Here is a 12,442-nt window from a genome sequence, read left to right as displayed (position 1 = left end):
CGCCATGTCTCAGTGCTTTTATGAAGAGAACGCATCTGCGCACCTTTCGGATAGCGCATCAAGAACCGGGTTGAACGGTTACTCGGTACCACCGGTACTTAAAAAAACCTGGTACCGTAACGTTTTCATTTTTTTAGTACCGACTTGGTACATAACTTAATTACTAAAAAATTAAACTAGAATTTAAATAAGCTGAACATAAAAATTTAAAGCAAAACTGAAATAAAATGTATTAAACCTTAATTATAATATTCAAAAAGAACAAAAACTAATAAAAATGGCAAAAGCACATAACATAATTATAAAAAAATGAAAGTAAATAGAAACTGAAAAATATAAGTTAAAATTAAAAGATAAAACCATTATTAATATTAATAAAAACAATAATAGTATTTAAATTGTACTAAGCACTGCAGAGAGTTGGTTTGATTTATTTATTGGTTGATTTTTCCTTACGCTGTAATAAATGAAAATGTCACTCGATCACTTTTTTGGCTCTGAACTGCCTCCTGGGTATCATTGTGTTTTCACTGGAAACAATGGAGTAGAGACAGACAGACAGAAAGCTGGGACGTTTCCCGCTCCTCCCTCGGTCTTCCTCTTCTTTGTGTAAAGCGGCAGCAGTCGCTGAACTCGCTGTCGTTTTGATCATGACAGATGAAATGGAAAGAGCTGGAAGGTTTTATAGGTTCAGATGTTAAACTGGGCGTTGATTGCGAGCGCTCTGTTTTCACAGCATTAGCGTTCCTCCACCAGACGCCTGTGAAGTAATTTAGAGCAAAAACTCATCATAAATACATTACATTGCATTAAATATGTCTGAAATCAAAGCCGCAGTAATGCTGCGTTCACGCTGTGTCACATTCACCATAATTATGAGTTTCCGACTTGTGAAAACTGTTCACATCTTGTAATTACAAGTTGAATTTTATGAAAGAACGCTGTATTGTCACATCAAAACTACTTCCGCAGTTGAGTTATGAAGCTCTGATCATGTGACCACCTCATGTCTTTGATTATGATTATGATGTCTGATTAATGTGTGTATGTATATTTGTGAGTGTTTTACTGTCGTCCAAACTAAACCGCACATGAGTTTCTCATCTGATGATGTTCTACAGCTGCTGTAAACCTGTCTATCTCTGTCTGTCTCTGTCACAGAGGTGCTGATGAACACGAAGCTAGAAACATCTGATCTCAGATGGACCAGCTACCCTAGCAGTGACCCTGAGGTGAGACTAGGGCTGCACGATAAATCGCATGCGATATTTAACGCGCATCTTATCAGTAAAGCTGGTTCTGTAATCAGCGGTAAATCTCCATCACCTGCGTGCTTTCACATTGAGCAGCATTAACTACACAGAGCCGTTGTTCACTGACGAGCTGCGCAAAAAATCGTGCGAATATGAACGTGGTTTAGCTGCTCTCGTCGGTTAAATATCGCATGCGATTAATCGTGCAGCCCTAGCTGAGATACAACTATTTGAAAATCTGGTATTTGAGGTTTAACCGGCTTGACTGATAAGATGCGCGTTAAATATCGCATGCGATTAATCGTGCAGCCCTAGGTGAGACACACACACACACACCTACATGAACTCACGTGACTGTCAAAAGAACATTCCAGGTTAACATCCTCATGAAAAATAAAAATAAATAAATACAAAATACCACTAGCTGTGTTTATATGCACATCAGTATTTTGTAATAGTTTGATCAGCTTTTGATCTGATAAACTCAGAATTAGTGAGATATAAACTCAGAATTAGTGAGATACAAACTCAGAATTAGTGAGAAATAAACTCAGAATTAGTGAGATACAAACTCAGAATGAGTGAGAAACAAACTCAGAATTAGTGAGATATAAACTCAGAATTAGTGAGATATAAACTCAGAATTAGTGAGAAGAAAAGTCTGAATTGTGAGATAAAAAGTCACAGTTTCTATTTTATATTTTTATTCCGAGGCAGAAACGGGCTTCCATGCAAACACCACAATCCAATTAGCTTAAAACAATGTTCAGGTTCCCAGTCCTGGAATAAGCTTGTTTTAATGGGAAATCAGTTGCATATGTGATTGTCCAGACCGCAGGAACTTATGGGTGCTAACAGATACTGAGCTGTAGGTTAGGTGTTTAGGATCATAGAGAGACAACCATGCTGATTATTTCATACAATTACTAAAGGAAATTAACATTAACTAGTGTTTTTGTTATAATGATTGTCTGCTGCTTTCCATTTGGTGTTGCTGGGTATTTTTGAGGGTGGAAGTCCTAATTAAATTACTGTGTAAAGTAGTATTTAAACTAATTACTGAGCACTAAACCAACAGCAGCATCTGGAATCTCTTGGGAAATAACAGCAGGAAATAAAACACACAACAGCCACAAATTCAGGAATATTCCCATACCTGCACACATTTGTGACCCTGCAGCACAAAACCAGTCATAAGCAGCACAGGTATATTTGAAGAGTTTGGTTCCAAAACGCTATAAATCCATTTTGATTAATTTGAGTAAAAAAGTGTTTTCTTTACCAAGAAGTAAAAATGTGTTTTCTTTACCAAGAAAGTGGCAAGATGAAAACCACTATTTTCTGTTTCAAACTTTCACGTAGCATCTTTAGGTTATAATAACATTAACAATTCAAATCCAGATTTTGATTTTCAAAGATTTATTATCAAATTTTATAATTTTTTTCCAAAATGCAATAAATCCATTGAATCAATATAAAAGTCATTTTTCATATTGAAACTGTTGAAAATACACAACATAGTAAGTTGTTCCACATATGACAGCCTCTGAACTTGGTCAGTGCTAATCTTATGTGCAGGCACTGGACTAAAATACATTAAATCAGTCATCGCTCCAAAAAGAATTCAACGGGTCATCTTGTTAATGCTATAAATTAATTACAACACTAAAAGAAAATTTCATCATGAACAATATCACATTAAACCACAGAAAAGTGCGTGGAATGGTGCGCTGTGATTGGTTGAGTGGATATATCGCATTCTGCAGAAAAGGGAGACTGGTGTTTGTCGCGGTTTGGAAAAAAAGGGAGAAAACATGACAGAATAACTCGGCGGATATCGCATTTTGCGTAAAATTAAAAATGGACTTTTCAATACCGACCAGATACAATACTGATTTTGGCAGAAACTCAATTTTTTCGAAAATGCCGTTTATCGCGTTTTGGAACCAAACTCTTCATTTGTAGCAATAACCAACAATACATTGTATGGGTCAAAATTGATGATGTAGGAAAAAAAGATGATGTAGAAATCTCAATTTCACAAAATTAACCCTTATGATTGGTTTTGTGCTCCAGGGTCTCATATAAACACTGTAATCAGAAGAAGGCTGGAACTGGATTATCCAGCAGAGCTGATGTGCATGTAAACTCAGACACTGTTTACATATTGATGACATCTAGTGATTATATTCTGGGGAAAGATGGTGATCTTAAAATCATGTGCAGTAGGACAGAGTCAGTCTGTCGTTAAGTTCTGTGTTGCACATGATGTTGATGAGCACCGAAGATAACTCCATGCTGTGAGGTCAGAAGCTGTTTTAATGCTCATTGATGACGCTGATGTTTCTCAGTGGGAGGAGATGAGCGGTTTGGATGAGGAGGGCAACAGCGTCCGCACCTTTCAGATCTGCCCCATGGACACGTCAGTGAGTCACTGGCTGCGCACGCGCTTCATCCCGCGGCGCGGAGCGACTCAGGTGTATGTGGAGATCCGCTTCACTGTGATGGAGTGTTCGGCCATGCCTTCCAGCTTCCGCACCTGCAAAGAGACCTTCAACCTGTACTATTACCAGAGCGACGAGGACACGGCCAGCAGCACACACCCCGCCTGGATGGAGAACCCCTACAGCAAGGTACACACACACACACACACACTCACAGAGACACACACACACACTCACACTCACACACTCACAGAGACACACACACTCACAGAGACCCGAGACGCTCCCTCACTCGCTGGTGCAGCAGGCCGAGGGCGTGTGCGTCACAAACTCCGCCCCCACAGGCCAAGCCCCGCCCACCATGTTCTGTGGGGAGGACGGCCAGTGGGTGGGGCCTCCGTCCTCCACCTGTGAGTGTAAACCGGGGTTCGAGCCGGTGGACTCCGACCACTGCAGGGGTGAGTAAACCTTCACAGGAAACAGCAGGAAGTGACATCAGCGGTGCAGGCGGAGCTTGTGCTCTTGTCATGTTTGTGTGCGATGCACATCAAGTGCTCCTTGAGCGTTTTTTAATGATTTTTCTCTGTATAGTTGTTGTTTTTTGGCAGAGGCGGACAGTAGTGAAGTATTTTTACTCCTGTCTGTACTTTATCAGTGTTTTTCTTTAGAAAACTTTACTTCACAACATTCCAAAGAATAATATTGTACTTTTTACGTTTCATATTAAATATCATTTAATACTTAATTACATTAGAAATCTAGTACTTTTTTTACTTTTTAATTAAAAGTAATTCAAAGTTTTACTTGAGTACAAGAAAGTACTACATTTTTAATGATCTTAAGTATTAAAGATAAAAAAACAACAACTTTTATTTATGAAATGTAGTGCAGTAAAAAGGAAGCCATTCTGCTTTGGAATGTAGCAAAGTAAAAGTTTTCCAAAGAATAACACTGATAAACTACTTTTTAAATTTATTTGAGTAAAGTAAAAATACTTTCACTACTGTCCGCCTCTGTTTTTGGTCACTTTTCACTATTTACGTATTTATTAAACATGCACAGAAACTGAACATTTTGATAAAATGATGCAGTGATATTTAACAGCAAATCTTGAAATAAATCACAAAATGCCCTTTAATTTAATATTTATCCTAACATCTGATCAAACGTCGGATTTTCGTGTTTTATTGAATTCGTTGAACTGATCTGAAACACCCTCGTCTAGTAGTCGTTCATTTAGTCGACTAATGAACCAGCGCACCGCAGAAGCTATGATTATGAATGAATCAGGGAAAAACAGCAAGGAGGCTGCATTAACATTTTAATAATTCACTGATAAACTAGTGCTTTCTTTGTTAAGAGACGAAGTCGGCGACACCGACTCTTTGAGATACTGTTATAATTTTAGTTAATATTTTAAATGAGATATTTTATTATTTTCTGCTTTCATGTTCATTTTTAGGCTTTAGTCATTCACACACACGCACGCGCTCACAGAGACTCTCACACTCACAGAGAGACACACACACACACCCCGCCTGGATGGAGAACCCCTACAGCAAGGTACACACGCACACACTCACACACTCACAGAGACACACACACACTCACTCACTCACACACACACACTCTCTCTTACACACACACACACATGTTTTTCCTGTAAAAGCATCAGGATTTCATTTACGGTTGAATTCTTATGGTCCGGATCTCTTGCTCTCCTCTCGTCCTGCAGGTGGACACAGTCGCGGCTGACTTCCTGTTGCGTCGCGGCGGAGAGAGGAAGTCTAACGTGAAGACGGTGCGCGTGGGTCCGCTGTCGAAGAAGGGCTTCTACCTGGCGTTCCAGGCTCAGGGCGCGTGTATGGCCCTGCTCTCCGTCCGCGTCTTCTTCAAGAAGTGCCCCGCCATCACCCGCGCCTTCTCCTCCTTCCCCGAGACGCTCCCTCACTCGCTGGTGCAGCAGGCCGAGGGCGTGTGCGTCACAAACTCCGCCCCCACAGGCCAAGCCCCGCCCACCATGTTCTGTGGGGAGGACGGCCAGTGGGTGGGGCCTCCGTCCTCCACCTGTGAGTGTAAACCGGGGTTCGAGCCGGTGGACTCCGACCACTGCAGGGGTGAGTAAACCTTCACAGGAAACAGCAGGAAGTGACATCAGCGGTGCAGGCGGAGCTTGTGCTCTTGTCATGTTTGTGTGCGATGCACATCAAGTGCTCCTTGAGCGTTTTTTAATGATTTTTCTCTGTATAGTTGTTGTTTTTTGGCAGAGGCGGACAGTAGTGAAGTATTTTTACTCCTGTCTGTACTTTATCAGTGTTTTTCTTTAGAAAACTTTACTTCACAACATTCCAAAGAATAATATTGTACTTTTTACGTTTCATATTAAATATCATTTAATACTTAATTACATTAGAAATCTAGTACTTTTTTTACTTTTTAATTAAAAGTAATTCAAAGTTTTACTTGAGTACAAGAAAGTACTACATTTTTAATGATCTTAAGTATTAAAGATAAAAAAACAACAACTTTTATTTATGAAATGTAGTGCAGTAAAAAGGAAGCCATTCTGCTTTGGAATGTAGCAAAGTAAAAGTTTTCCAAAGAATAACACTGATAAACTACTTTTTAAATTTATTTGAGTAAAGTAAAAATACTTTCACTACTGTCCGCCTCTGTTTTTGGTCACTTTTCACTATTTACGTATTTATTAAACATGCACAGAAACTGAACATTTTGATAAAATGATGCAGTGATATTTAACAGCAAATCTTGAAATAAATCACAAAATGCCCTTTAATTTAATATTTATCCTAACATCTGATCAAACGTCGGATTTTCATGTTTTATTGAATTCGTTGAACTGATCTGAAACACCCTCGTCTAGTAGTCGTTCATTTAGTCGACTAATGAACCAGCGCACCGCAGAAGCTATGATTATGAATGAATCAGGGAAAAACAGCAAGGAGGCTGCATTAACATTTTAATAATTCACTGATAAACTAGTGCTTTCTTTGTTAAGAGACGAAGTCGGCGACACCGACTCTTTGAGATACTGTTATAATTTTAGTTAATATTTTAAATGAGATATTTTATTATTTTCTGCTTTCATGTTCATTTTTAGGCTTTAGTCATTTTATTTTATTTATTTATTTTTTGTCATTTTTAGTTTTAGCTATTTTAGTACATTGAGTTAAACCAGATACAAAGTAGAATAGTTGACTCGGAAACTAGCTGAAATAAAATAAGTTAAAGTTTTCTATATTTTACTTTATTTCAGTTAACATTTATTTTATTTTCGGTAAGAATTTTTTTATGTTTTTAGTTTTAGATAACTATAATAATAACCCTGATCTGCATGCATACATTAATTACACGCATACTAACTCAAAAACCTCGATTCAGTTGCTGCGTTAAATTTAAGTGTAATAACTGTACAAGTTACTTCAAATTACATTATATTAAACAGACTTTAAAAATTGAGCTGAATCTCATAATTTAAAAAATTAAGTTGAAACATGTTTTTTACTTCCATTAAAGTAATGGAAAAACGTTACCATGACTAATTGGTTATATAATATTTTATAGTGTAGAGTGATATATACTATGTAACAAATCGCAAAATGTAACTCTATTATCGTCCAGCTGTAATCTGATAAATGCAACTATAATGCATGAAGATATTAAGATATTATAAACATGAACATCAGTATTTTCTGTAAAGCTGCTTAGAAACTGTGCCACTTTGTTGTGGTTTCCAGGAGCTTTGGGCCTATAAATGCATGCATATATACACAAGAGAATTTAAATTAAATAAAATGTAAATAGATTTAAATGTATTTTTTGTTCTCAATCCTACTTCTTTAGATGTTTCTATGCGTGCATGTGCTCAATGAGCTCTTGAACCGAACGATTGGTTAAGAGGAAGAGCAGCGAAACTTGGACGGATCAGGTCCTGGTGTTAATTGCGTGTGTGTCACGTTCTAAACGAGCCGTGTGTCCTGCAGCACATGCAGCAGCGCTGTCTCGGTTTCTCTCTCTGTCCTGATGAGAAAAGCAAGCCGTCTGGATCCAGCGTCGCTCTCATTTAGCTGCGTTCGATCTGAAGCAGCTGTGTTTGTACTCGGCGCTCTCTCTCTCTCTCGCTGTGTGTGTGATGGTTAATAGAGCTTGATGAAATGCTCTTTTAATGAGCAGGAATTGGTCTGTGGGTGTGGCTGAGGATTATGGGTAATGCGATCCGTCTCTCTCTGCTTCTTTCTTCTTCTCTCCAGGGGAACATGTTCTTCTGTGAGTGTAATTAGATCGGCTGCAGATGACGAGAATCACGCTGATCGATATCTCATCGCTGTCATTAATCGCTTCTTTATTATGGCTCTACTGATGGGTGAAGTCACTTAGGTTTAGTTAATTACTGGACTTTCTGTTGAGGAATGTGTAACAATTAGAGGAACAGTCTAAACACACAAACACAGCTGTGAACGCCAAAACATGAACAAACCTTACAGCACTGCTCGTTTATGAATCACAAATTATTAATTAATTTATTTTGTATCTTGTCACATTTAACTCACTTCTGCAGACCTCAAACTTTAAATAAACGTACGCACACACACACACACTCACACACACACACTTATCACACACACACTCACTCACTCACTCACTCACACACACACTCACTCACTCACTCACTCTGTTACACACACACACACACACACACACACTGTTACACACACACACACACACACACACAGTGTTACGCACACACACACACTTCTTACACAAACACACACTTGTTTAGTGTGAAAGCCGGGCGTCATTGTTAATTTAGAGTTATTTATATACTATCATAATATTTATCAATATTTTAAATAAAACAACATTTTTATATTTTAATTTTATGTTTTATAATTGTAATTTAGTAATTTTGTTTTGTGCTTTTGTCATTTTTATTAGTATTATCTGTTTGCTTTTATTTTAATTTGAGTATTAGTAATTGTAGTACTTAAACATTTATTACATTTTGGTTAGTTGCCAAGATTTAAGTTTTTAAATTTAAAAAATTTAAATGTTCACAAAAAGGTTTTTGTTTTCATTGTTTTTGATCGATAGAATTGTATTTTTGAAATAAGGTTGTGACAGCAACAACACTGAAGTTTCGCTGACTTTATTGACATGTTTATTAACGTATCTTGTCTCGTTTCTTCTTGCTGTGTTTTGTGTTTGATGTAAATGCTTTGAGAAAGCAACTTTTAAATGTGCTATAAAAATAATTATTATTGATTGATTGATTGATTGATTGATGTTTTAAAAATATGATGTTAATGTGATCCATTGCATTGCCATTTTAGTATCAGTGAGATACTATAACAGTTCTTATTAATATTTTGAATTTGTTTTTATATTTTCTGTTTAAGTTTAAGTCTGTTTTTAGTTGTCCTTTTTTAATGTCTATATTTTTTAATCATTTTTTATTTCAGTTTTAGTTATTTTAGTATATCAAGTTAATGAAAATAAGAAATGTTGCTTTGGCAGCTAGCTGAAATAATATAAGTTACATATATACTGTTGTATTACAAATGTCGAATGATTTTTATTCACATTTAAATTTAGACATTTAGCAGATGCTTTTATCCAAAGCGACTTACAGATGAGGACAATAGAAGCAATCAGAATCAACAAAAGATATTAATTTTTTTAATTATAAAGAATAGAATTAGAATAGAGAGTGCTAGAGTTAGAGGGTCAAATAAAGGTGGAACAGATGTGTTTTTAGTCGTTTCTTGAAGATGGTTAAGGACTCAGCTGCTGGGATTGAGTTGAGCAGGTCATTCCACCAGGAGGGAACAGTTAATGAAAAAGTCCGTGAAAGTGATTTTGTGCTTCTTTGGGATGAACAATAATGCGACGTTCACTTGCAGAACGCAAGCTTCTAGAGGCACATAACTCTGAAGTAATGAATTTAGGTAAAGGGGTGAATCCGTGTATCATTCGATCATTCGTTTTTTGGTTTAATATTGAAAGTAGAAAAATTAGAAAACGGCTCCTTTTTCGTTTTTTTGTTTTTTTTCCCGAAAAACGAGAATTCTGCTTAAATTTTCGTTTTTCATTAATGGGTGGAAAAATGAATAAACAGCTTGAATATTGATTGTTCAGCCGAAGATCAAACCGTGCCATCATCAGTTATCCTCAGGAAAGTTTGAGAGCAGCACATCTAATTCATCCAAGAATTATGGATTTAATTTTGGGTATCTATAACGACACTGATTGTTCATTTTAATGATGATTAACTGTGAACATCGTAGTAGCAGACCGCTGTTTCAGACGGGTAGTTAGACTCGTTAATGAGCTTGTGTGTTTTGTGTGTGTTCTCTCATAGCGTGCGGATCGGGTCAGTATAAAGCGTCTATCGGTGGGAGTTTGTGTCGTGTGTGTCCAGACAACAGTAACACACACTCTCCTGGATCCAGTGTGTGTTTGTGCCGCCCTGGATTCCACCGCGCCGCCAACGACCTTCCTGATTCATCCTGCACCAGTGAGACACACACACACACACTCACACACACACACACACTCTCACACACACACACACACACACACACACACACACACACACACACACACACTCACTCTCTCTCTCTCTCTCACACACACACACACACACACACACACAGATGACCTCTGACCTCTGGCCTGTTCCTGCAGGACCGCCGTCGGCTCCGCGCAGCATTGTCTATCAGATCAATGATACGGTGGTGACGCTGGAGTGGTCAGAGCCGCTGGACCGCGGCAGTCGCTCGGATCTGTCCTACAGCATGGAGTGTGTGCGCTGCAGAGGCTCTGGCTGCGTCCCCTGCGCAGACAGTGTCTCCTACAGGCCGGGGCAGGTGGGTGTGACCGGGAGGCGGGTCATCATCCACGGGCTCCTCCCACACACCACCTACACCTTCACCGTCATCTCCCAGAACGGAGTGAGCGCTGTCAGTCACACAAGCCCCGCCTCCAGCTCCGTCAACATCACCACCAGCAGAGACGGTCAGCACGCTCATAACACTTTAGAGGGGTCATGACATGGATTTTTTTAATTGTTTTAATATGTTCCTTGAAGTTTACTTACAATTATGTTTTTTGCACAAAAAAATAAATGTGACCCTGGAGCACAAAACCAGTCATAAGGGTCAATTATTCGAAATTGAGATTTATGCATAATCTGAAAGCTGAATAAATAAGCTTCAGTTGATGTATGGTTTGTTAGGACAGGACAATATTTGGCCGAGATACAACTATCTGAAAATCTGGAATCTGAGGGTGCAAAAAAATCTACATTTTGAGAAAATCATCTTTAAAGTTGTCCAAATGAAGTTCTTAGCAATGCATATTACTAATCAAAAATTAAGTTTTGATATATTTACGGTAGGAAATGTACAAAATATCTTCATGGAACATGATCTTTACTTAATATCCTAATGATTTTTGGCATAAAAGAAAAATGTATAATTTTGACCCATACAATGTATTGTTGGCTATTGCTACAAATATACCTGTGCTGCTTATGACTGCTTTTGTGCTGCAGAGTCACAAATATATGGAAAAATGATCATTTTCAACCCTCACTCTGACCCTCTGTCTAAAACGAGCTGTTTTAAGGGGTGTGTCCTTTAAGACTTCTCAGTATTCAGCCACTGTTCTGATTGGCTGTCATCATTGCATAGGAAACAGTATCAACGCCCCCTCGGTATTGCATGTGAGTGTTTTGACAACATGATCAAAATAAATCGGTCATTTCCAGACGAAGCATTATGAAATCATTTACTTACGGTTTGTGATGCAGATCTAGTGCCGCTTCATCTTTCAACAGATGTTTCTTTGTGATTCTCCCTGACACTGTGCCTCGATTACAAAACAAAATCCTCCAACACGATCCGGGACGCCATTAAAAATAAACTATCCTCTTGTTCCTTACGCTGGGCTCCTTCTGATATCTGTACAAAGACGTGAATGAGCTGTTTAAACCAAACGTGTCAAAGCGAATGTTCTTTCACTGCATTTGTCCTGACGACAGACAATATATACTGTATACTGTATCCAGTGTAGATAAGATAGTGCAGTGATTGTCATTTCTGTTTGCTTTTGAAGCGACGTGACACTCGCATTCAGCATGATCAAGTGTTAGCCATTAGCAAGTGAACGCCAGTGGGCGGAGCCTATGCTGAGAGGAAGACTATTCGTCGATGTCTTGCTCTGGAGGCGTGTTTATGCAAATGTTTGTGCCCCTGTGACATCATCTTGCGCCTCAGATCCAAACGAGCTGTTTTTGGAGCTCGATTAAATAAATGCTTTGTTTATAATGAGGAGGATGTTTTAAGCTATGAAACTTGCAGGATGTTTTAATGGTACAAAGACCACTTATATGCCAAAAGGTCAAGGAAAAATTTGATTTCTCATGTCATGACCCCTTTAATAATCATTAATTCTGTAAAAACAGAGAAGTCCATACTACAAGTTGTGATTATAGTTATGATTATAGTTCTGAAGCGTGTGTGTGTGTGTGCAGTGGCCGTTCCAGTGTCCGGCATCAGGAGGACTATAGCGTCTGAGAGCAGTGTCTCCATCAGCTGGACGGTTCCTCCACAGACGCAGCACAACATTCTGGAGTATCAGCTGCGCTACAGTCTGAAGGTGAAACAGTCAGACAAGTGTGTGTGTGTGTGTGTGTGTGTGTGTGTGTGGGTGTGCGGGTGATCG

At 38.5% G+C, this 12,442-nt stretch overlaps 1 protein-coding gene across 1 annotated transcript in view; it reads left to right on the top strand.

Moving 5' to 3' along the window:
- The window catches only part of LOC107677667 (ephrin type-B receptor 4-like), a gene marked incomplete at its 3' end in the record, with an annotated part of 22,571 nt that overhangs the window by 2,586 nt on the left and 7,543 nt on the right, over positions 1 to 12,442 (top strand). The window contains exons 2-7 of the mRNA XM_016472664.1: positions 1,162 to 1,232; positions 3,605 to 3,886; positions 5,433 to 5,814; positions 10,077 to 10,232; positions 10,403 to 10,732; positions 12,252 to 12,376. Coding sequence (XP_016328150.1) covers positions 1,162 to 1,232; positions 3,605 to 3,886; positions 5,433 to 5,814; positions 10,077 to 10,232; positions 10,403 to 10,732; positions 12,252 to 12,376 — 1,346 coding nt within the window. The remainder of the gene's footprint in view (positions 1 to 1,161; positions 1,233 to 3,604; positions 3,887 to 5,432; positions 5,815 to 10,076; positions 10,233 to 10,402; positions 10,733 to 12,251; positions 12,377 to 12,442) is intronic.

This window comes from Sinocyclocheilus anshuiensis, unplaced genomic scaffold (assembly GCF_001515605.1).
Source record: "Sinocyclocheilus anshuiensis isolate Anshui unplaced genomic scaffold, SAMN03320099.WGS_v1.1 scaffold841, whole genome shotgun sequence".
Lineage (NCBI taxonomy): Eukaryota > Metazoa > Chordata > Actinopteri > Cypriniformes > Cyprinidae > Sinocyclocheilus > Sinocyclocheilus anshuiensis.
The sequence above is the reverse complement of the archived record's forward strand: the minus strand, read 5'-3'. Positions and strand labels throughout refer to the sequence as shown.